General features: G+C 40.8%; 1 protein-coding gene across 3 annotated transcripts in view; it reads right to left on the reverse strand.

The window, feature by feature from the left end:
* kiaa0586 (KIAA0586 ortholog) overlaps positions 1 to 26,178 on the reverse strand; it is a 419,966-nt gene that overhangs the window by 14,557 nt on the left and 379,231 nt on the right. For all 3 annotated transcript variants that reach the window (XM_067991527.1, XM_067991529.1, XM_067991528.1), the window contains 2 exons: positions 25,039 to 25,178; positions 18,796 to 18,883 (listed from right to left, as the gene is read on the reverse strand). In XM_067991527.1, the coding sequence (XP_067847628.1) occupies positions 18,796 to 18,883; positions 25,039 to 25,178 (228 nt within the window). The remainder of the gene's footprint in view (positions 1 to 18,795; positions 18,884 to 25,038; positions 25,179 to 26,178) is intronic.

Consider the following 26,178-nt stretch of genomic DNA (forward strand, 5'->3'; position numbering starts at 1 on the left):
TCCTGTGGTCAATTGTAGCACCCCAGGTGCTACCCCTGGCCGAATTCATCTAACAAGGCGCATACTGGGCAGTCAAACCTAGGACCTTCTAATAGGTATGGCTTAGTTCTTATTGAGGGGTGCATTTACCCACTCGGCCATGGATAGAGTGAACTATTGTTGCTTGCAAGTTATTGAGCTATATTCACCTGTCCAACTTTGAAATGAAGAGCATTTCACAATTGCCCTACGAGTAAATATTTTGTTTTCAGGTACAGATGCAAACATAGTGCGTGATGCATTGTCATGACTCAAGTATCAAAACATTGTCTGGCAACTGTGGAAATAGGACTCATGCTTCCAGATTTGCCAAATCATCAGCCAGCATACAATCATTATTTCTCACAAAATAGTCTATTTTGGTGTCTAATTACTCTTCTGCCAGTATTTCCCTCCCCGATTCCCAGTTCCTCTTCACCTGAAGGCATTAGTCATCTTTTTAAATATGTCTATTCTAAGGGGACCAGGATGTTTAAAAGATAACATTGAACTAATTTGATAAAAACAGTTTTCTATAAATCACCAGATAGAAATCTTTACTCTTTACAAACATAATTTGATTGAAAACTGATGGCTGAAGACTGCAGGATATAGGTCACTGTATACAACAATGTTTGAGCACGGGAAGCACATAAGGAAGCATACTTTCATATCTGGGCTGTTAAAATTATTCCACGATATGATAATTTTACAATCTATGACAGCTTTTCAGTTTCATATTCTTCTAAGTTTCTGCTATCAAACAACTATCAAAAGGCCTGATACAGATACTAGCACCATGAAATAAACATATGTGGGCAGATTGTTTCTGCATTCACATGTACTGGATCACCTAGGTGCAGCACACAAATAAATCGGGCTCACACGTCCAATTTTCCGTCCATTAATTTAAAATCGTCCAGACTCCCTGCCCAATTTTCCTCCATGTGTTGCACCTAAATGATCCAATATACCGAAATACAGGAACAGGAAAATATGCCCCACATGGTTCAGAATGCATGCGTCACGTGTTTTGCTGCTCTCACTTGAAGTCAAATTAATGGACTTGGTGTAGAAAGATTTTGAGGAATGTTTTTGACTGAAGTCCTTCTTGTTGTAGTGTTTTAAGGCTGGTATTAACCAAAAATCAAGTCCATTTTTGTTTCTATAAATATATTGTATTCTACTCAGGGTCGATCAAATCTATTTATGTCTCTATAAATGTGCTGTACAGGACTGATTCCATGCCAATGAAGCACACTGGAAGGGCAGAGCTCCACCTTAAGCCAGTCCAGCTGCATCCAGACACCTGATGATATATAATAGAAGCTGAAGCTGCTACTCGATTTTCTTGTCCTGGCCTGCTCTGAGCATAGACACGCAGCTTATACTTTTATTTTAGCAGGCCAGGCCAGCCAGTGGTGATAATTGAAAGAGACACCAGCGATTATAAACCATAAACAACAGAAGCTTATGGAGGTATTTTCTTGATTTTTTTCCCAGCAGTACAAATGGGGCAGTTTCACTGGAAGTGGCAGCAGTAATTTTGAATGCTAAGCCTAGGCAGCTTTCCTAGGGACCAATATTTGAATGTTTGTCACTAGATTCTGCGGAGCTTCCCTGTTACTGATGGGCAGTGCCACTGCATAATCATACTGTTAAAATCAACCTGCGGCTTTCCCAATGGTTCAGCTAAGCCATTACAGGCCAAGAAAATAGCAAGGTCAACTTCTGGGCTGTGCTGAGCTAGCTGATTTCTGCTGGTGTGGCAACACTAGCCACCTAGGCTCGCACCTGAAAAATGGGTGCTTGGGCAAAATAGTGGAGAGTAACTGGCACTTGTGGAATTGTACATTAGCAAGCAGTCAACACCATAGGGGTGGAAGCAGAAAACTGGCAAAAAAATAGGAACAAAGGAGATGGTAAAAATAAATCACGCACACATGTTGTGAACGTGTATATATTAAGCAGAGTTTGTATGCAAATATTGTTTGCATTTTTTTTCTAGTCAGTGAGCATCAGGGATTCTGGGCACAAAATCCATTGCCAATTGTACTTCTGGGGTCCATTCCCGCCTTGGGTGAGACCTACCTCATGATGGACTTGCAGACTAGGTGTTAACAATTTGGGAATTTTAAAACAGCAAATAGAGATTAGGCTTTGGGATGAAACCAACCTCCATTTTAGGTTTAAAATGAACTCTTTCTGCCAGTAAAACAAATGTTTGTTACACAGGGGTAAATGTTTTGTCTTCACTGCCTGGGCTGTAATCTGGGAGACTGAATTACTGGTTCATTATTGAATCCGTCTAAATTTTATTCCATTGATTTCAATGAGTATTTTCCAACTGTCGTGTCTGAATTTCCAATATGTGCTCGCCGTGGGTGAATCTCTCCACCTGGATTGCAAAGTTAAAAATCACCCCTTATGTGCTCAGGTCTTTTTCCGACAAACATGTAGGCAGGGGAGAGTTTCAGTCTTCTGTAATGTTTTTTCTAAAGTCCTCTTTCTCCTTCTCATTAAATTTTAAATCAAATTGTTAGCATTGAGTGTTGACATTGCATAAAGGAACGCACAAATTACAGGCCCCATTCTGTCTGATTTCATTTTTTGAGAGTGAATTTGTCCAAAAGTTAACGGTGTGGTAATAAATATTTAAAGATGATATTTCTGTGACTTAGTACTCAGTATGATAAAATGTGGCTTTTTTGAAATAAAAGCTATCCTCTTCAGAGAGCCTAGCAAAAGACCTCACGACCTCATGATCAAATAATTGATAAACTTTCTATTTTTTGTATTTGAAGTAAAACAACTGGGCAAACATGAGACATAGTTCGATGTTTTTAGCCATGTTTATGTTTTTGGAGTGAGTAGATGCCTCTGGTATGTAGCTCACAGATGATAATCTCACACCTAGGATTTATCCAGTGCTGACAGCTCTGATGAATGTCAGGGAGGGAAGAGGAAGCCCGGATTTTTTTATTAAATAAAAAAAAAATCTGTGAAAGAAGCTAGGTTATTAACAGTGTTGCTACTGATTTGGCTGAATCTCACTACATTTATAAAATAGTTGGATTTAATAGAAATATATGCCCGATGAAAATGCATTGCCACCATGTCCAACCAGGTGGTGGCTGAAATAATCAGGAATAATCTTGTTGTTTCAACTTGAAATGAGCTCTGATATACTATGGGCCTGTTCCAATAATAAATTCTTGGCCCAGCCCAGGTCCAGTAATAACTTCAGGCACTCACATTCCTAGTATCCATGGGGAGAGGGAGTAGTTAGGGCCACAACAGACCCTACTTATACATATATTTGTGCAGGAAGAATTAACAATGAGCACGCTAGGGTCTGTGCAACATCTTGACTGTGTGCAAAGGCTTTAACTGTAGGCCCAATTTATAGCCCGAGGCTTTCCTGCCTGCTTCTCGGAATGTCTCCCACTGCCTCCTCTACTTCTGGCCCTGCTCCAAACACCCTTTGCAGCCTCTTCGTGGCTTCTCATACTGAGCCTCAAAGGGTCTAAGCTGCCTTGGCCGCTGCTTCTCTGCGGTCTCTCCTGTTATTCTTGTTGTTCCGACTAAAACATATACCATCTGTTAGATTTAAAAAAAGAAAGTAAACAGAGGAAAAAACAAAATAAGGTAAATACATTAAAGAGAGTTTGAACATAAATATCAAAAAGAAAATGCGAAGGAGGAAAAACAACTTTTAAAAATGAAATGGAAACAAAACAGCTATTTAAATGGGTAGAATTATCCTTTTGAAAGAGGAAAGAACAACCTGATCTGAAACTTGATTTCCACTGCAATGCCATCCATAAATGCAACGTGGTCTTCTGAAGGGTAAGAAGTGAAAAGAAAGGGAGAGAGAAGCACAAAAAGGGAGAAAAGTGGAAAAGAACAGAAAGAGACAGAGAAGAGAAGGGGAAATAAGACAGACAGAGAAGCAGCAACAAGAAGACATTAAAAAACAGGTAAGACTATGACAGTATGCGCCAACTTACCATGAGCACTGCCATGGGAGGTCCATGTGCTTACATTTTAGTCCTTCCAGCTCTTGATTTTGCATTTTCAAGGTAAATGGCAGTGTTGTACTATGCCCCATAGAATCACACACCTGGTCTTCGCTTTTTTTGGCCTGACCCTATTTTTTTGGTCCTTGTCCAATTTCCTCCCACTCTTCGATGCCAATCTGTGGCCCTGGCTAGATCTCCTAACTGACAATATTTTTGGTCCAATTTTGTTCCTGTACCTCAAGATACAAATGACAGCTAATCACCCTCCAGTTATCATGACAGCAGGAAATCTTGGGTAGATAACAGTAATTGCGGTAAGCAAGCACAGAGTGCACTTTGTGCCTCTGCACATGCATTGTGCTACAATTTTTAAAGGAACAGACTAACCTGGTTGAAATTCAGCAAATTGTGGTAACTTTGAATGAACACTGAATGGAGCTCACTTAAGGTTCTGAACAGAGTATGGCTCTGATCTCCTTCAAAAAGCACTAAAGCTGGCACTCACCTCTCTAGCAATGTCTCTTGCCTTATTACAGTGTGAAACACAAGTTTTTACACAATTACAAAGTTTACTCTAGAGCCGAGTCATCGTAGCCTGTCTGAGAAACATCCATTTAGCATAAGCCTTTACTGTGTACCTTTCAGCCTTCTCTCCATCAATACCACCACTTCCTCTTTTATGTCAAAGATCCTAATTTTCACAACCAATTTCTTAAGCAGTACTTTATCAAACATTTTCTGGAAGTTCATTAGCAGTAATTTTCCTACTATTGACATAAAGCTAGCCAATCAACCGTTGCCCGAGTTATCTCTTTTTGAACTGAGGTGCAATATTTGCCACTCTCTAATCTTTTGGCACAGCTCTCATCTCTACTGAATTTTGACCATCATGATTGATCCTTTCGCCATTTTCTCATTAAACTCTTTCAGTATTCTTGGGTGCATAATATCTGGTCTTGGGACTTATTCTTAAACTCCATAAGAATTGTTTCCTTATTAATGCATATTTGCCAATCGATATCCTCATCCATAAGCCTGTGGCAACTTCCTTTAATCTTTGTAAATATGCCAGCAAAGTACTCATTGAGCAACTTTTCCATTTCTTTATTTCAAAAATAATCGTATCAAACATGCTTTTGAGTGTCTCCACCCCCAATTTAATAATTTTCCCTTTCCTAAAAATCTTTGCTATTTCCCTTTATGTTGGCTGCAAGCTTTTTCATACTTCTTTTTGGCTCTTTGCACATCTCTTTTGCTTTCCATTTGTAGATTACAATATTTTTCATGATGTGGAGATGCCGGTGATGGACTGGGGTTGACAATTGTAAATAATTTTACAACACCAAGTTATAGTCCAACAATTTTTATTTGAAATCTACAAGCTTTCGGAGGCTTCCTCCTTCCTCAGGTAAATGTGTTACCTGAGGAAGGAGGAAGCCTCCGAAAGTTGTAGATTTCAAATAAAAATTGTTGGACTATAACTTGGTGTTGTAAAATTGTTTACAATATTTTTCATGACTTTCTTATTTCAATTTTTCTTTAATGGTGTCATTAGTCACACTTTCTTTGAATTGCTCTTTAAACACAGTGGCCCTGAATTTCCGCAGGGGTTCTCCAATCTCCTGTCGTAATTTTGGCAGAACCCTCACAGAAAACCGTAACTGGCCATTTTCAACCGTTTACTCCATTTGTCCAGGGGGTCTGCCAATTTCCCACTGAAGTTATGCAAGGAAATGGGGAGAACCCCCATGGAAACTCAGGGCCAGTGTTTGTTTACACTGTACAAAGCATTTTACTTTTTCAGATTAACATGTGAGATTCATGTAAGATAAGAACAGAACAGTACGTGGCAAATATGCTTGAAGAAATATGTGATTAACCAAAGTTTTGCAAAGAAATTAACTTCAGCAGTGAGATTGTTCACCTAGCAGTAACAAACTAGAAGATTGGTGAACTAAAATGCTGTAAGTATCGAAGCTCACTTCATTTTATGATAACTTCTATCCTTATTAAAATACTGGTAAAATGTAGTATTAGGCCTAGAAATTCCATCCCTGCAACAGAACAGGTAAACCTAAGGCACACGCAACATTGGGCTTCATTTAAATGAGGTCAGCGATCAGCGAACGCATACTGTGCGTCCCTAGGCTGCTCGCTGGTGTATGGTGATTGGATTTCGGGCTACTGTGTCGCCGGCAGCGGCCCTCAGGTAGTTCCTGCAAAGGAGGGGCGAGATTGGGAGGGGGCCAAACAGGAACCGGCAACGGTCTTTAGAGCTACAATGGAGCCGGGAGGAGCAGGAGTATATTTTACAAAACTTATCTCTTTGGTGGGCGGCCTCCAGCGATGTGCAGCCAATCTGCGCATCGCACTCTGTGGATGCCGGTCTGAGAAATGAAAGAATCAATAAAACCCCCCCCAAAAAAGAGGCAGTTAACAAATATTGAAGAAAAACATTGAACTACAGCTCTCACAAACTATTATAGAAGAAACTAGGCCATTGAACAATTTTAGATGTTGATCCAAATACATCATGTTTAATGTCAAAGTTGTTGACGGAACAGTTCACAGTACATATGGAACTAATGCGAATATGCACTGGTTCAAGTTCTATGTTACTTGTTTTCTGGTAATAGTTCCAAGCTGCAAAGCACAGCTGTAAGGCCAGCCCAGACAGTTCTTTGTGCTTACTTTGATAATAAGGGGGCCTACAAGTGTCAGGATAGAGGAAGGGCAGGAGTGTTTGGCTGTGAAGTCTGACTGATGTAAAACAGATGGGGCTTAGATGAAGGCCAATACAAAGAAACAATCAGACCATTCAACATGGCTAGCCCGCCACCTCAGTGAATCAGGTGAAGACAATAACAGTATCAATCCTAACTACTTCAAACAAAAGGCAGTCATGTCACCGTGGGTTTTGGATTTGTTACTGTCAGAATAAACAGAGTAGACCTCTATCAGAAAGAGATGTATTTGTTTACAGGCTCTACAATCTCTCTATTTATATAAATACACACTAGCAGCTGTAGAAGACACCTGAGTTTAAGCAGGATACTGATGGGTGATCCCTGGGCTGGTTCCAATAACCTTTCTTTTCTCCATTTATTAATGAAGCTCTCCTTAGAATCAAGAACTAGTGAGGAAATTTGGAATCCCTCTTGAAGTTGCATGATTCCCATTTGCAAGAATTTTTTCAGCAAAAACGAAAGTGTCTAATCTGCAGTACATGTGACTAATCCCCAATAATTATATCGTGGCCCGGATTTTCTTCTGAGCGGTGAATGAACAGCGCCTGCCACTCGTTAGATTTGCACTTACCCATAAACTTTTCTTGTTTTTTTTCACGGCAAGTTCCTCTCATGAGGCGCTGAATCCAAAACGGCGCCCTCTTCAGGGCATCTGGGACCTGTGTGAACGGGGCAAGCAACTGTCTATCCCCTTAACCAATCAGATTAAAGTATCTGATGATCAGCCAAGAGTCAGAATCAGCAAGTGTAAGTTAGAGTGGGTGAATTCAATGTCAGATCAGGTACAGAAAGTTAAATAAAGAGAGGGTAAGAAATGTTGAATTACGAGACAGAGATAAAAGAGACAGAAAGAAAAAGTAAAAAAATAAAAATTTACTTTTTTCTTCAAATGTCCAACAATAATTCAAATCTAAAGGAATGAGACTCCACACTTGTAAAAGTTAATTTTCAGTGCCAGAGAGGCTGTTTGGCAGTAATTAACACTTACCACGCCAATAAAAGTGTGCTTAGACTAAATAACTTGACGGGCCTTTTTTTGGTGCGATTAGTTCGTATCCATCAGTGCAGTGCAGGAACTTCACACCATTCCATTTATTTGAACGGTAAGTCACCTGGTGAGATATTGTTCTCACGGAATTTACTGAGAAGCAGGACATCTGGTAGTGCAACTTCCGGATTTGACTGCGTGTGTGCGGTCACCGGAAGTTGCTGTACCAGACGCACAGAAATAACAGTGAGGAAGTCCGGCCCAATGAATTTGAAAATTACAGGGTGAAAAGACATTAGATATCACATTATGCAATACTACTGCTTTCGTCCATAGATCCAGGGAAACACTGCAGGGCAGTAAGTTGTCCAACCTGCTCACTCCAAAAACCTTTTCATTTGTTCCAAGGGATTTGGTGGTTTGTTACAAGTCTGTCTTAAAAAAATACTGCAAAGATGCTGAAATTGCTCGCCATGGACATTTCTCCATCACCTTCTCCAATCTTCTGCTCTGCAGACATCTTGCAACATTAGGCATCTCTGGTTAAAAATGTGATGGATTTTTATGGCAACACCAATTTATAACACAATTGCACATGGCAATCAACAATGTGACATCATACCTGTATTTAAAATATTTTAAGTTTAAGTTGGTTTATTATTTTACTTTTCGCTTTTGTAAAGGTGCACTTGCTCACATAGCTATTTCTTAATTTTTAAAGAACGATATTATAATATTAAACAATCTCCCACAACAAAAAGACCTTTTTAATCTTTAGTTTATATTCAGTTAAGTTTAGTTAATAATCTAATAAATCAAGGCATGGCAGGGCACCTCACTCCTGTGGAATGCACATCTTGTGCCTTTTGGGAACTCCAGGACGCCACAGGTGCAGGAAGTGTCTCCAGCTGGAGGAGCTTGAGCAATAGCTGGCGTTACTGCAGTGCATCCACGAGTCTGAGAACTGTGTGGATAGCATGTTTCAGGAGGTGGTCGCCCCACAGCTTAAGAAAGTGCAGGCAAAGAGAGACTGGGTGACCGCCAGACAGACAAGGAGGACCAGGTGGGATATGCAGCAGCCTCCTGAGGGCTTCTCGCTCTCTAACCAGTATTCAGTTCTGTACAGCGGGGGAGGAAAAAGGTCAAGAGAGCAATGGTGATAGGGGATTCTATAGTTAGGGGAGCAGGCAGGCATTTCTGTGGCTGCAGACATGATTCCAGGATGATATGTGGCCTCCCTGGTGCCAGGGTCAAGGATGTCACTGAGCGGCTGCAGAACATTCTGGAGGGGGAGGGTGAACAGCCAGAGGTCGTGGTCCATATCAGTCATAGGTAGAAAGAGAGATGAGGTCCTGCAGGCAGATTTTAAGGAGTTAGAAAGATTATAAGAAGCCAGATCTCAAAGGTAGTAATCTCCAGATTACTCCCGGTGCCATGTGCTAGTGAGTATAGAAATAGGAGGATAGAGCAGATGAATGCATGGCTGGAGAGATGGTGCAGGAGGGAGGGCTTTAGATTCCTGGGGCATTGGGACCGGTTCTGGGGGTGGTGGGACCTGTACAAGCCGAACGGGTTGTACCTCAACAGGGCTGGGACCAATATCCTCGCAGGAAGGTTTGCTAGTGCTGTTGGGGAGAGTTTAAACTACCTTGGCAGGGGGATGGGAACCTGAGCGTAGATTCAGAAGGGAGAGAAGCAGAGCTGTAAATGGAAGGCAGAAAATTAGTAAGTGAGCTTGGAAGGCAGAGGAAACAAAGGTTAGAAACTAGACAACAAAGGAGTTTGGGAGTGCTTACTGGTATATACCTCAATGCAAGGAATATAGTGAATAAGGCAGATGAGCTAAGGGCACAGATAGACACGTGGAAGTACAATATCTTAGCTATTACTGAAACATGGCTTAAACAGGGGCAGGAATGGCAGCTCAACATTCCTGGTTACAGGGTTTTCCGACGAGGTAGAGAGGGGAATAAAAAAGGAAAGGGGGGTGGCAATATTGGTTAAAGAAACAATTACAGCTGTGAGGAGCGGTGATATGTTAGAAGGATCATCAAATGAGGCCATATGGGTTGAGCTAAAGAACAAAAAAGGGGCAGTCACACTGCTGGGAGTGTACTATAGACCCCCAAACAGTCAGATGGAGATAGAATATGAAGGCAAATTTGTAAGAAGTGCAAAAACAATAGGGCAGTAATAGTAGGGGATTTCAACTACCCTAATATTAACTGGGATACAATCAGTGCAAAAGGTATAGAGGGTGCAGAATTCTTAAATTGCATTCAGGAGAACTTTTTTAGCCAGTATGTAACAAGGCCAACAATAGGGGGCAGTTCTGGATTTAGTTTTAGGTAATGAAGCTGGGCAGGTGAAAGGTGTATCAGTGGTAGAGCATTTTGGTGGTAGTGATCATAATTCAGTTGGATTTAGCTTACTTATGGAAAAGGACAAAGACAGAACAGGAGTAAAAGTTCTAAATTGGGGAAAGGCCAATTTTACTAAGCTGAGAAGTGATTTAGCAGAAGTGGACTGGAAACAGCTACGTGAAGGTAAATCAGTGTCAGAGCAGTGGGAGACATTCATGGGGGAGATTCAAGGCGTTCAGAGTAAACATGTTCCCACAAAGAAAAAGGGTGGGACTGCCAAATCTAGAGCCCCCTGAATGACAAAGAGCATAGAGGGTAAGATAAAGCAAAAAAGGGAAGCTTATGTCAGACACCAAGAGCTCAATGCTGCAGAAAGCCAAGAGGAGTATAGAAAGTGCAGGGGTGAAATTAAAAAGGAAATTAGGAAAGCAAATAGAGGGCGTGAAAAAATACTGGCAAGTAAAATTAAGGAAAACCCAAAAATGTTTTATAAATACATTAAGAGCAAGAGGATAACTAAGGAAAGAGAGGGCCTATTTGAGACCAAAAAGGTAACCTATGTGCGAAGGCAGAAGATGTGGGTATGGATCTTAATGAATACTTTGTGTCTGTCTTCAAAAAAGAGGGGGACGATGCAGAGACTGTAGTTGAGGAGGAGGAGTGTGAAATATTGGATGCGATAAACATAGTGAGAGAGGAAGTATTAAGAGCTTTAGCATCTTTAAAAGTAGATAAATCGCCAGGCCCGGATGAAATGTATCCCAGGCTGTTAAGAGAAGCAAGGGAGGAAACAGCGGAAGCTCTGACCATCATTTTCTGATCCTCCTTGGCTACAGGCGTGGTACCAGAGGATTAGAGGACTGCTAAGGTTGTACTAGTGTTTAAAAAGGGAGGAAGAGATAGACTGAGTAATTATAGATCAGTCAGTCTAAGCTCGGTGGTGGGCAAATTATTGGAATCAATTCTGAGGGACAGCATAAATCGTCATTTAGAAAGGCACGGGTTAATCGAGGACAGTCAGCATGGACTTGTTAAGGGAAGGTCGTGTCTGACTAACTTGATTGAATTTTTTGAGGAAGTAACAAGGAGGGTTGATGAGGGTAATGCTTTTGATGTAATGTATAGGGATTTTAGCAAGGCTTTTGACAAGGTCCCATATGGCAGATTGGTCAAAAAAGTAAAAGTCCATGGGATCCAAGAGAGAGTGGCAAGTTGGATCCAAAATTGTCTCAGTGGCAGGAAGCAAAGGGTAATGGTTGACGGGTGTTTTTGCGACTGGAAGGCTGTTTCCAGTGAGGTTCCACAAGGCTCAGTACTAGGTCCCTTGCTTTTTGTGATATATATTAATGATTTGGACTTGAAAGTGGGGGGCTTGATCAAGAAGTTTGCAGATGATACAAAAATTGGCCGTGTGGTTGATAGTGAGGAGGAGAGCTGTAGAGTGCAGGAAGATATCAATGGACTGGTCAGGTGGGCAGAAAAGTGGCAAATGAAATTCAATCCAGAGAAGTGTGAGGTTATGCATTTGGGGAGGGCAAACAAGGCAAGGGAATACACAATGAATGGGAGGATACTGAGAGGTGTAGAGGAACAAAGGGATCTTGGAGTGCACGTCCACAGATCCCTGAAGGTAGCAGAACAGGTAGATAAGGTGATTAAAAAGGCATACGGGATACTTTCCTATATTAGCCGAGGCATAGAATATAAGAGCAGGGAGGTTATGCTAGAACTGTATAAAACATTGGTTAGGCCACAGCTTGAGTACTGCGCACAGTTCTGGTCACCACATTACAGGAAAGATGTGATTGCACTAAAGAGGGTACAGAGGAGATTTACGAGGATGTTGCCAGGGCTGGAGAATTTTAGCTATGAGAAAAGATGGAAAAGGCTGGGATGTTTTCTTTGGAACAAAGGAGGCTGAGGGGAGATTTAATTGATGTATATAAAATTACGAGGGGCCTAGATAGAGTGGATAGGAAGGATCTATTTCCCTTAGCAGAGAGGGCATAGATTTAAAGTAATTGGTAGAAGGATCAGAGGGGAGCTGAGGAGAAATTTTTTTACCCAGAGGGTGGTGGGGATCTGGAACTCACTGTCTGAAAGGGTGGTAGAGGCAGAAATCCTCAACTCATTTAAAAAGTACTTGGATGTGCACTTGAAGTGCCGTAACCAACAGGGCTACGGACCAAGTGCTGGAAAGTGGGATTAAACTGGATAGTTTTGGCCGGCACGGACACGATGAGCCGAATGGCCTCCTTCTGTGCCGTAACTTTCTATGATTCTATGAAATATGGAAACAGAAATTGTAGACGAAGGTCAGTACTATTAGATGGCAATCTGCGTGGTTGCAGAGTTTGATCTCTACAATCCAAATTGAAGAGTCTCTCCAAAGAACAGGGTTTTTACTATTGTATTTGATGATATAAAAGTAAATTTACTGATGCTGTGCTCCCAGTTGAGAGTTCCACTGATAGTGAAAATGAGTTGAAGATAGGGCTACATCAGTGTAGACCTGATTCCCTGAACCACATTCCCGTCATGTGTGGCTCACTGTTGGGGATTCAGGATTGGTGAATTTTCCTTATTGTTTCAACTTATCTTTTCAAACCATAAATCAAAGTTGTGAATCACTGCAGTTCTGTTTGCAATTTAAAATGCTCACAGAGGTCATATTTTATTAATCACAAGAAAGTATGATGATAGTAATGCATGCCTTAATATAGCCTTATCCTGAGAGCAGCCCGGTACCCCAGCTATGCAGTGTGCCACTCACAGCCTTGACACACATTCAAGCTCTAGTACCTTCAGTGAGCAAGTCTTACAAATATTTTGTGGGCTGAAAAATGGAGCAGCTCATGGAAGCAAGGTGTAGGGAGGCCTTTCCTGTCTTCTTAAGCACATTGCCTGCTGCAGAAGCATATGAAATGGCATTGACAGAATCCATGGAGATGTTTAGACTGAGGATGTATCAATCTCTCACCTGGAGGGTTATGTGGTGCCAGGAAGACAGGGCAAGGATATAAAGCAGGATAAAATTACAACATTGTGATTTTATCCTAATGAAAAGGATAGATGGTTCCAGCGACAAATAGAGTAAGAACAATACAACTCCTGGGTCAGCTTTGCTCAGTGTGTGGTTAGAAGGGTGTGAGTTCAAACCCTACTCTGAAATGTGAGCACATAATCTGGGCTGACACTCCATTCCTGTACCGAGGGTGTGCTTTGTTGTCAGAGGTGCTATCAATTGGATGATTCTTAAACCGTGGCCTCATTTGCCTGTTTTGGTGCTTCAAATGGACACTGAAAATCAAATGCTACGATTCAAAGAAAAGCAGGAAATTCTCCCAGCACCCTAACACGCATTCCTCCCTCAACCAACACCATCAAAAACTAGATTAACTAGTCACTCATTTAATTGGTGTTTTTGGAATCTTACTGTGCACAATACAGCTGCTGAGTTTACCAATATAACAGTCACTACACTTCAAAGTAATTTGAGACACTTCAAAGAGATGTGATAAAGCGCTATCTAAATGCAAGCCTTTACCTGAAACTAAATATAAAGTGCAATGTATTAAATACAGTAGTTTGAAAAATATGCTGCAATGGATTAAAATCCTGCATACTAAACAGATAGCATTACATACAGTAGCAGTTTTATAATTTTCAAAAGGTTTCAATTTGACAACATATCCTGAACATTTTTCCAGTGGATTTAGTAAAGACATAAAATACATTGCAGTATATTCACAAATATTATGCTTTTTCATTTATAGCTTTGTGTATTTTCCCTCCATTTATGTCTCTTCTCAGACATTCCACAACTAAGATGAGAAGCAGGATTCTTGCTCCCGGACCTCTACCAACTGTACTCTAGAGCCAAACACAAGGAGGCTGTTCAGGCTGACTTCTTATGCAGTTCCCCCCTTCCATCTTGTGCTGAACTCCTCCTCCCAAGAACACAGCTGAGATCTGGACCAGCAGTGTGGAGAATCACAGGGGAGAGACTGTTACCTACCAGCCTGTAATGCAGACGGCAGGCAACAGTACCCTGTGTTTTCACAACTGCTAATAAGAAATGCCATTACTTTGATAGAAATTGAAGTGCAGTGGCAGACGAGCTGTGGAGCAGTCAGTTGTTCAGTGTTGTGGAGCACCATGCTTTGCACCAGATGTTACTTTGGGGACACGTTGCTGACAGGAAATCCCAAGCAGTGTACAGTGTCATAACGCACAAATAAGAAACATTTGGAAAACCACAGAAAGCCTGAGTATCAGCATTTAAATGTAAGATTTTCTCAACAGTAGTCTTTAAAACCCTTTTTCTGTCCCGCAGTGTATTTGCTGTTTTTATCGTAATCCACATTATGGTTGACCACAGCTGCCATCTTGTGGTAATGCAGAAAATAGCAACTAAAAATAATTTAATCTTCTGCACTCTGCTCTCCAGCGAACAAACTAGGTTACTACAATGTACTCGTCCTTGTATATGCTGGTTGTAATGTAATTTTCAAACAGAAATACCAGTGAACAATATAAAAACTTGAAAATTGTAACATTAACATTGGGAAAAAGAGATTGAGATAATGATTCTGTAAACCCATGGCTTTTTCGACACACTCCCGCAGGCCATTCAGCCCCTTGATCAATTAGATCATGGCTCATCTGTTCCTCAACTCTATTTACCTACCTTTGTTCCATATCAATACTTGGAACACCTGGAAACTAGGCCAGGATCCAGATACAGTGGGTCCCAGCCTTGGGTCCAAGTACCCTGTATAGCCTGTTGAGGGCGACGCCTTTGCATGCCCCAAAAATGGCCATTGTCATAAAGGGGCGGAGCCGGGTGTGGGGATTCTCTACATTGGGAGTTCCCATGCCCCCTGCCGTCAGAGGGACCCAGGGGTATGGTTGGTGGATGAACACCTGGTCAAACTAGGGATACTTCTCTACTACCAGCAGAAGTGGGGCCCAACTGGGAGGGGGTCCAGGCCATGATTCCACCTTCAACCCCGTAAGATTTAAGGGGCAGATTAAAAAAAAATAAAGTGGCCCCCTTACATAGAGGTCCAAGAAGGCAACTGATAATTCTTTCAAGGCAATGGAACCTTGCACACCCCTGGATCAGGTACTTTTATGCTGGATTTTCTACCTTCCTGTTATGGTCAGTGCCCCAGATGTGGCCCAGGTGTGGCGTGGCGCCCAGCATTGGTATGCAAATAACGGAACATCCCCTAAACCCTGGAGCGTCTGCCAGGATCAGTAGTGAAGGTTTCCTACAGATGCAATCCCAGATTTTTGGTGCCAAAGTCTTTTCTTGAATGGGAAAACATTTTGCATCAAGGTTGCTTCCACTAATTAAGAACGGTTTATCTCTTAACCTGATTAGTATCAATGCATGAATAAGTTTGCTTTAAAAAAGAAAATATAACACAGAAAAAGTTAACTAAAATTGTACTTTGCATAGTGATTTATTCTGCTTTGCACTGTATCACTGTACCCCAACTGAACCACATTATTAAACCTCTTTTTCACAAATAGTTCCATTGCAGAAAGGAAGCATTCAACTCCCAGCAGTACGCTTTTTGTCATGGGTGCCCTACAGATCAGCCCAACTCTCATAAATAAATGCAGTTATTCTGTGATCCATGCAGGCTGCTACTTAAAGCATGTCACCTGCACTGCTCTGCATATGAGTGGAAGCCAGAAGCTGCAGTGAAAATACAGGTCTCAAATGAAGATATCTCCTACAATGAAGAAAATATCTTCTTCAATGTTTTTCCAATAATACACATGGAGCACTACATTGTACTGTTTATCATTCCTTCTTCTTTAAATTGTGGTTTATTGTGGTGGTAAAAAAAAACTCATTTAAATCATACAAAACAAATATAAGATCTCAAAAACTATAACATTTTTATAATGCTCATTGCATATAGATCTGCTTTCTTGCAGAATTAGATTATCTTCAATATTGTAATTTGTGGAATGCACGTTTCTTGAACCATGCATTTGTGCCTCCTGTCCCCGCCCCACAGTTTTTGTTTTGCCGAGACTGCACAGATTCCTTAACTCTCCCAACCCTTTTCTAGCGGAAGTTTTCCCCCTTTCCTAACTTTGAAATTGTAATAATCTTCCTTCCTGTTTCATATGGGAAAAAATTTTACCCTCTGGTTAGAGCCATTCCTGTTCCATTTATTGAGAATCCCACTGATTCTTTGGCCTGTCTAACTCCAAGTACTCTGCAGTTGAAACAGTAATGGTGAGCTTTCCGTGAGAGATTTATGATGGTGGGAAATGTATGGGGGGGGGGGGGGGGCGGGTGTGCAGTAACACTTAAGAACGTTTGATTTCCTCTGCATCTCCTAACCCAACTGCCCTCTGGAAAGTTCGGCCATCCTGACCATCTACCCTACCATTAACAATTTCAGCCCCTTCTTTGCTCATGATAAATGGCGTTAAGATTCTGCTCATGTAGCAAGATACAGACCTGCAAAGATGTGATTAACTAGGCAATCTTGTGAGTTCAGGAAATCCTGTCCCTACTGCATACCGCCCCAAATCTCACTGTAGGAATAGGATCAGCACCATTACATGACACTAAGGCAGAGGATAGCTTAATTGACTCTGCCATCCAGGACTGTAAAACAGATTGCAGCTCTAACATTCCTATTCAAGTACAGGTGGCTAGAAGCTGTTAAGGTTGAACCTCCAACTGGATTTGTGAGTACATTTCCCATTTGGTGTGGTACTGAGATATAGAAAGCCAGAAAGGTCTCAGTTCAATCTCTGAAATTACTAAACAGCATAGACCAACCAGGATGGGGGAGGGGGTGCAGATTGGAGCACTAAAATTGATCTCAGTGCCCTAGGCTAGAGAGGGGAATGAATAAAAAAACAATTAGCTACTGTTTCCCAAGCGACTTAGACTGGAAAATACATCTCTGCGGATGGAGAGGGAGGACAGGATTGAACTAAGCTGTGATATCCCCCCACAACTAGATAGCTTGCTGAAACTCACTGTTTAGAATCCAACAAAAATCATGTACATTTGGGTGAGGTACCAGAGAGTGTCTGGTATCCATTGGACTATACCCCGGCATAATTCAGTGGCTCTAGCCCTGCAGGGGAGAGGAGCTGATAAAATGATTTTTAAAAAGCTGTTGCTGCCACCTAGAGACATGTATAGTCTATGATTTGACGTACCCATCACAGTTTTTTGGGTTCTGCGCTAGGTATTCTCTCAGGTTCAGCATCACCGGTCCCTCCTGTAAATTGTCCTTGCATCTCCTATGATCCAGAGTTGCGCCTTTTGCTTTCCAATATCCAATTAAATGATAACATGACCCGAGAATCGTAACAAAGAACCCTCGCTGTGTATACCGGTTACTGTAATATTACACATGCCAATACGTGCATTCTCCTGGATTTATGAAAGGTGGACTGAAATGTGCTCTATCAAGATGAGGTACGAATACATTTTACCTAAATACATGAATGAACTGAATCAATTTCCATCGTGAGATCTGTCAATTTCCTATGCTCCTCGTTTCATAAAAAATAACAAAGATTCAATCTTATTGATGTTCTAGGCATAAGCCCACTTTCAAGCTAGCTAGTCTAAAGCGTTTGAATAGTTAGCTTGAAAGGAAGAGGAAGAATACTGCACCATGATCAATGAGAATATTGTTCATGATTTTGGTCAGGACTGTTTCAGTGCTCTGAACTGGACAGGGGTGATTTGAACGGGGGCTTGAAAGAGAGATGGGCAGAGAGCTGGCAGGCAGCGACGTGTTCAAGGACCTTAGAGAATAAAGGGAGGTTGGAGATGGGTGCCAGGTGGTAAAGACAGAAGGGTCAAGGTTGCAGAATAATGCTTGTGTTGAAGGGGAGAGGGAAGGTCCCTGAGATAAAAGAAACTATTGACAGTGTCAGCTAGCATGGGGCCAAGAAGGGAAGTTGGCTGCGAAGCATATCAAGGGAGCAGCGAGTGGGTCCCGTAGATGAGATGAACTTGGAGAAGGGAGATTGGGGGGGGGTGTGGGCGGGGGGAACTATGGGGGTTCGGGATGCAGGGGACTGCTGGCAATGGGAAAGAGACAATGCAGCAGAGGCAGTTGCATGGATGGCCTCAATCTCAGTGATAAATAAATCCATGAGCTTCTCGCACTCAGCTGGAGATTGTACAATACTTTCAGAATTTCAACTGGCATTTCCACACACTATAAAATTATTTGTTAATACTGTTAAAACTTGAGTCAGTAAAAAATGATAAAAGCTGTAAAAGAAAACAAACCCATGGCAATGTAAGTATATAATTTCCTTAAAATACTGAAAATGTTTTCATTCACAGATCAACTTTGAATCAAATGTGAAACGCTATCAGAAATTTTACAACTTTGCAAATTGGATTGTATACTTTGAAACAGCTTCATTTGTTTCAAGTTGAAGTTTTTGCTCCTGCGAAGCAAACACACTTCCACCATATATTCCTAGAGGATAGCTCTTAAATTCAAAAGGCTGTCAGCCAATTTTTGAAAAAGCTTTGATTAACTGCTTCCAGCTATGGCACTGCTGCTGCTAGCAGCTCCTTCAGTGTGCAGACACAACACAGCAACTAGGCACCAGCAATAAGAGATGTATTAGAGCTGACTTACTTGGCTGTATAGGATCCTTGGTTCTACTTTCAACTTGTATCACTCGTGCAGTTGCTGGTTTTTGCTCCGTCCTTGATATGTCGTCGCCCTAAAAAAATTTGCAACGAGTCATGTGAAATCTAAATCACTTTTCCCAAGACTTTATCAAATAATGATGGCTTTGTCAGGATTGAGATTCTAATGGTAAAGGAAGTTCTGTATAAACTACTAAATCATTTACTGAAACTACTTTTTAAATAGCACAGTATGTATGAAATTAATTCAGGTCATCCAACATGAAGTTGGTGTAGATGAAAATCAATATATTAGAAGATAAAACAAAACTTGCTCTTGATATGGTTTCATCATATTAAAGCAATTATGGGAAAGGAGAAAACTATCTAGGAAAACTGTTTTTGTCTCATCCAAGTGTGTCTCCTGTCTGGGCAAGTAGGAGTTACTTGCCAGAGGGACCAGAGAGATGCACTGTCCGACCTCCTTAGTGAGAACTGCTGTGTGGTTGTGTGGGTAACTGGCCTAGGGACTAAAATGACAATTACATTTTTTAAAAAAAAATTGTTGGCAAGGGGTTTAATATGATCTTCAGTGGGGTTTAATATGATCTTCAATGGTGTTTATGGAAATCTGAGACATACTTGGTTTTAATTTGCACTTACATATGTACATTCGTAGAAAACTTAGTCAGCCTATAAAGATATAAAGAACAACTTTGTTCATTTTCACCATATGCCAGTGGAGTCAAATTCCTTTCATAAACAGGAGAGCAGGAACAGTAGATAATCAATTATCTATATGTCAATCATCTGCAATGTTCAATTACTCAAGCTGAATAATGCCCTTTCTTATTATTTCTGAAAATCACATTGCATTAAAGGTGCACACACAGTACACTACACAATAAAAGGAAAACCTAGTGTACTGCTTGACTATCTGAATAAATCCATTACCAGAACACCATAAAGTTCCAGTCAGGTTAGATAATTGGTGTTCTACTATTATTGCAGTGTATTCAAGTGGGCAGGGTTGCTGATACTCACTATGACAAAATCATCACAAATTCAAAAATGCTTTAATAAAATGCACTTAAATTATGGATGAGATATAATTACACAACAAAAAATCTAAAACTGTATGCAAGGAGAATTTTGCTGCACAAGGCAAATTTTTCACATTTTTCATTGAACTACAGGTCAGCTTTACACCAGTGAAGCCAAAGTACTTTTTTACATTTAATTGAATCAGTACTGAAGTCGTTTCAAGGAGATAAATCCCCTGGTGGTTTCTCTGAAGTCAAATTAGAGTGGTGTGTAATGAAGGGATTATATGAGAATTTGTCGTGACTTGTTCTGTGTAGAATTAAGTTTACTCAATAATTTGAACTTCTGATAGTGGTTTAACATGTGCAATGATTGCTGTTTCTTTGGATTACGTTCTTTTTTAAGTGTGGATTTGGAATAAAGTAAATTTGTGTAGCGCATGCAGGCTTCAGGGGACTGGGTAGCACAGTGAATTGGCACACTACTTTCACCTCAGGGGTCTGAGTTCAAATCCTTCCCAACTGATGTCTCCATTCCAGAATGGTCCACTGGGAAATTAGTTTGTTTAGTTCGAACTGAGGTCCTGGTGCATGTAGGCATACACCATAAAGCTGCCCACATTCAGTACAATTGGCCCTGAATTGGAAATTTCAGCTGGACGACCCGTAAGGATAGTTGGTGATTCACTGGTATTGTAAGGGGAAATCCTCTGAGGTTGAGGGTAGATACAATGTTGAATGAGAAAGAAAAAACTCCTTGGGTTGCAGAAGGAAAATATGTAGCTAGAATATACCAGGTTATAAGGTCTACAGGAGAGATAGGGAAAACGGAAGAGGGGGAGGAGCAGCCTTAATGATTAGAGATGAAATCACTTCAATGATAAAGGAGGATATAACGAGAGGTAAGCAGCCAACAGAGACCATATGGGTTGAATTGAGAAATAGGAAAGGATCTAAGATTATAGTGGGAGTTGTATATAGGAGCCCTGGCAGCAGCTCTGAAGTGCTAGATTGTATAAATGCAGAGATTAGACAAGCGTGTAAGAAAGGCATAGTAGTCTTTAACCTTCACATAGATTGGGAAAAGCAGACTAGCAACTGTCAGAAAGGTAGCGAATTTCTTGAGTGTGTCTGGGATAGTTTTCTACAGCAGTATGTCCGAGAGGCAACAAGGGGGCAAGCCATACTAGATTTAGTAATGAGTAATGAACCAAATTTAGTTAACAGCTTAACTGTTTGTGAACATCTATCCAATAGTGATCATAACATGATCGAGTTCAATGTAGTGTTTGAAAGGGAAAAAAGTGAATCAGTTGCTAAGATTCTAGACTTGGGCAAGGCCGACTTCAATGGGATGAGACAGAGACTGTCCACAGTAAACTGGGCAAATCTGTTAATGGGTAAAACGACTGATGATCAGTGGGAAATGTTTAAAGAAACATTTAACGTGATACAGAATCGGTTTATACTCCTGAGGGGCAAGAGCTCTACTTGCCAAATAAAACAGCCATGGACAACAAAAGAGGTAAGGGACAGTATAAGACATAATGAAAGGGCATACAAAAAGGCAAAAAATGGCACAGATCCTGGCGAATGGGAAAGATACAAAGAACAACAAAGGGTCACAAAACAGATAGTAAGAGCTACAAAATGAGAGTACGAAAAGAAACTTGCAAGGGATATCAAAACCAATACGAAGAACTTTTATAGTTATATTAGGAAAAAGAGGGTGGTCAGGAGCAGTGTTGACCCCTTAAAAACTGAAAGTGGGGATATTGTCATTGACAATGGGGAAATGGCGGACATGTTGAACAATTACTTTGCGTCAGTATTTACAGTAGAAAAAGAGGATAGCATGCCGGAAATCCCAAGAAAACTAATATTGAATCGGGGACAGGGACTCGATAAAATTAACATAATTAAAGCAACAGGAATGAAGAAAATAATAGCACTAAAGAGTGACAAATCCCCAGGACCAGATGGTTTCCATCCCAGGGTTTTAAAGGAAGTAGGTGAGCACATTGAGGATGCCCTAACTATAATCTTTCAAAGTTCTTTAGGTTCAGGAACTGTCCCTTCAGATTGGAAAATTGCACATGTCACTCCGCTTTTTAAGAAAGGAGAGAGAGGGAAACCGGGGAATTATAGACCAGTTAGCCTAACATTGTGGGCAAAATGCTGGCGTCTATAATTAAGGATAGGGTGACTGAACACCTCGAGAATTTTCAGTTAATCAGAGAGAGCCAGCATGGATTTGTGAAAGGTAGGTCATGCCTGACAAACCTGATTGAATTTTTTGAAGAGGTGACTAAAGTAGTGGACAGGGGAATGTCAATGGATGTTATTTATATGGACTTCCAGAAGGCATTTGATAAGGTCCCACATAAGAGACTGTTAGCTAAGATGGAAGCCCATGGAATAGAGGGAAAAGTAGGGACTCGGTTAGGAAGTTGGCTGAGTGAAAGGCGACAGAGAGTAGGGATAATGCGTAGGTACTCACATTGGCAGGATGTGACTAGTGGAGTCGCGCAGGGATCTGTCTTGGGGCCTCAATTATTCACAATATTTATTAATGACTCAGATGAAGGCGTAGAAAGTCTCATATCTAAGTTTGCCGACGACACAAAGATTGGTGGCATTGTAAGCAGTGTAGATGAAAACATAAAATTACAAAGCGATATTGATAGATTAGGTGAATGGGCAAAACTGTGGCAAATGGAATTCAGTGTAGACAAATGTGAGGTCATCCACTTTGGATCAAAAAAGGATAGAACAGGGTACTTTCTAAATGGTAAAAAGTTAAAAACAGTGGATGTCCAAAGGGACTTAGGGGTTCAGGTACATAGATCATTGAAGTGTCATGAACAGGTGCAGAAAATAATCAATAAGGCTAATGGAATGCTGGCCTTTATATCTGGAGGACTAGAGTACAAGGGGGCAGAAGTTATGCTGCAGCTATACAAAACCTTGGTTAGTCTGCACCTGGAGTACTGTGAGCAGTTCTGGGCACCGCACCTTTGGAAGGACATATTGGCCTTGGAGGGCGTGCAGCGTAGGTTTACTAGAATGATACCCGGACTTCAAGGGTTAAGTTACGAGGAGAGATTACACAAATTGGGGTTGTATTCTCTAGAGTTTCGAAGGTTATGGGGTGATCTGATCGAAGTTTATAAGATATTAAGGGGAACAGATAGGGTGGATAGAGAGAAACTATTTCCGCTGGTTGGGGATTTTAGGAGTAGGGGGCACAGTCTAAAAATTAGAGCCAGACCTTTCAGGAGCGAGATTAGAAAACATTTCTACACACAAAGGGTGGTAGAAGTTTGGAACTCTCTTCCACAAACGGCAATTGATACTAGCTCAATTGCTAAATTTAAATGTGAGATAGATAGCTTTTTGGCAACCAAAGGTATTAAGGGATATGGGCCAAAGGCAGGTATATGGAGTTAGATCACAGATCAGCCATGATCTTATCAAATGGCGGAGCAGGCACGAGGGGCTGAATGGCCTGCTCCTGTTCCTATGTTCCTATAATAAATAATTCAAACCTTTGACACTCCTTTATAAGCATCATAACCCTTTTCAATCTGAAACTTTAAAGCCCAAATTATAAGCAGTGCATTTGCTCGAGAACATACTTTGGTTAGATTTTCATCTTCACTTTCTGGGTAATATTCTGGCAGAGCGGATCGCCCGCCCTTTGTAGAGCCCGCCTGATTTTCATTCCTTTGATTTCAATTCTACAAAGGGTGGGTGGATCCACTCCACCAGATTACCACCCAGGTGGCATAGGTGGAAATCCACCCCATTGATGCTGTAGAGCATCAGCTTCACACTGTATGTATACTGTGTGCCTCCACTTTCCATTTTGCACCACAGACCATGTCAAAAATAGGCCAGTGATGATGGGAAGCAGCCTAGGGCATTACAGCCTGTTCCGATAGCATTGTAAACATCTCATATTGCACTGAGGATGACACAGGATCTTTTAACTTAACTGGCTGCTGCTTGAATATTGATTCCAAATTGGAATTTTCTTACTCCATCATTTAATAGACTCAAGATGATTTTTGCAGCATGATCATAATTGGCTGTTGGAGGTTCAATAACTATTCTGAACTGAACTTTTATTTTTCACATTGAATGAATTAAAAACAAGGGTAAGCATTTTGAAACAGTAATGAGCCATGAAGACCATTTGTTCAGCAAACGAACTGTTATTGGATCACAATATTTTGCAGATTTCAGACTACAAAAGATCTGTGATTTTTTTTCTTTGGTTTAGTACATTCCAAAACAACTGCTGTTTTCAAACCTCTTGCAGCCACACAGCCCACACACTCATGATGTTTATTTTGCCTAAGGCAGCTTTAAGTTACTGCAAGGAAACAACAGCTGTTATCATCAACTAACTACTTTAATTTTTTTTTGACAGAAAAGGGATACAACTGGCCGCCACCCACAAAGGCCAAGATCAAAATTCCAATCAGAAGATCTGTCTTCTCCCCTCACCAGAATTTCCTGGCTTCCTTTCTAAGGGGTGAATTTCCGGTGGAACCAGGTTCCGTCCCATTTTCTAGCCCCTTCCCAGCAGTTACACTGGAGAGGCACCCTTAGTTAATTCAAATTATCTGATAATTTAGTGCTAAATTCATCTTCTGTTGTGTAGTACCATGCCTAAAGTTTGACAATTGCAATATTTGTAAACAAACCATAATTTCTGGGACTCTGCAGGCAGTCAAACAATGTTAGGAAGTGAATATGAAATCTGATTAAGACAGGATCATGTCCAAAAGATGGAAATCTTTTGTAGCTAGAAAAGAATCTTAAAGTCCAAGCTCTAACTTTCAAGGCCGTCACATTTTCTATTCCAGTCCAGTTACAATTTGTAATCTTTGTTCCAACCCTCACTCCTCTGCACAATCAAGGTTAAGGGGGAAAAAAGTCAATTTCTGTTCTTTGCTATCATCTTACTGTAACAACCGCAATTTGTCCAAACTGGAGAGTTTGCTGTGTTTCTTCACAGTGGATAACATTCTAAATCTTAAAAACTCTGACTGGCTTTCGAAGTGCTCCAAAATACTGCACAGATGGTCTCCTTTCTGCTTACCTGTGGTTTTGTTCAATTACAAGGTACCCAGTTACAACAGAAATCATTGTTCCAACAATAACCGTTCAAGCAGACTGGAGACCTCTCAGATTTTTACCTGTCCCCTATCTTCTGTTGTTGGAGTTTTCTGGCCGGCCACTTTCACTTGTCTGGTACGAAGTGCTGGGACTGGGCATATTTCAAGATCTCCCAGGGTCATGGGTCCATAGCTGGCATCAGACTCTCTTCCATTCCTCTCTAAGGATAGATATCTGATAGTATTATAATCATTAAAAATATTAAAAATGATACACTATAAAAAAAGCATGGTGAACTGTAGAACTGGTTTTGTAAAAAAAAAAGCTATGAAACACCAAAGAATGCAGCTTTCTTGATCCGCTGCTCAGCTCGCTGCATCGTATTCTAGTTATTTTTCCAGCAAATTGTGGCTTAAGTTCGCCACTGGAGGATTGTGGAGCACAACGGTCTAACTTTAGACATTTGTTGCCAATATCGCCATTGCAGCAAATTCTGGGCTAATGAATATTAAAAATATTAAAAATGATACACTATAAAAAAAGCAATTGTTTTAACAATATTTGGTTACAAAAGTCAGTTTCAATTCCCCCTGCCACAGCAAAACATATTTTTAACAGGGGTTAAAGGTCACTGTAAGAAGAGCAGCAATACAATATATCAACTGTATTTGATTGTTCCTGCATGAATCTGACCAGAAAATTCCTAGTGAAAACAAGCAGCATTCCTGCTGTTCCAAGAGGTAAAGGAGGTAAGATCAAAATTTTCAGAAATTTTATTCAAGATTTTCCTGAAACAGTGATGATCTCCATCTCCATGACTCTCACTAAATGAACTAACGTTGCAATCATAAAATTCACCAAAAAGTGCATTTACAAAGGCAATGATGGTCAAGGGAGAAAAAAAAACTTTGGCCTAGAATTTCCAAGTAAGTTCTGGCATAACTACAGTGTAAGAGCGTAGTTCCACTGTTTTCGTCTGAGGAAATTTGCGCGTTACTGATTTGTGTCAGTTTTACACCAAAACATCGCTACGCTACAAATTTCCTCCATCATTTGCGCCACTCACGAGTTACGTCCATGAAGCCCACTTAGCTCATTAACATAGCGCTGCTCCATGCAGAAGACCAGAGAGTGTGGTTTTCCTCCAGTTCTAAACGGGTGTTAATTCCATAAATGAATTTTCTTAAACATGCTGTGCTTAACATGCATAAATGAAGGTT

This window comes from Heptranchias perlo, chromosome 10 (assembly GCF_035084215.1).
Source record: "Heptranchias perlo isolate sHepPer1 chromosome 10, sHepPer1.hap1, whole genome shotgun sequence".
Lineage (NCBI taxonomy): Eukaryota > Metazoa > Chordata > Chondrichthyes > Hexanchiformes > Hexanchidae > Heptranchias > Heptranchias perlo.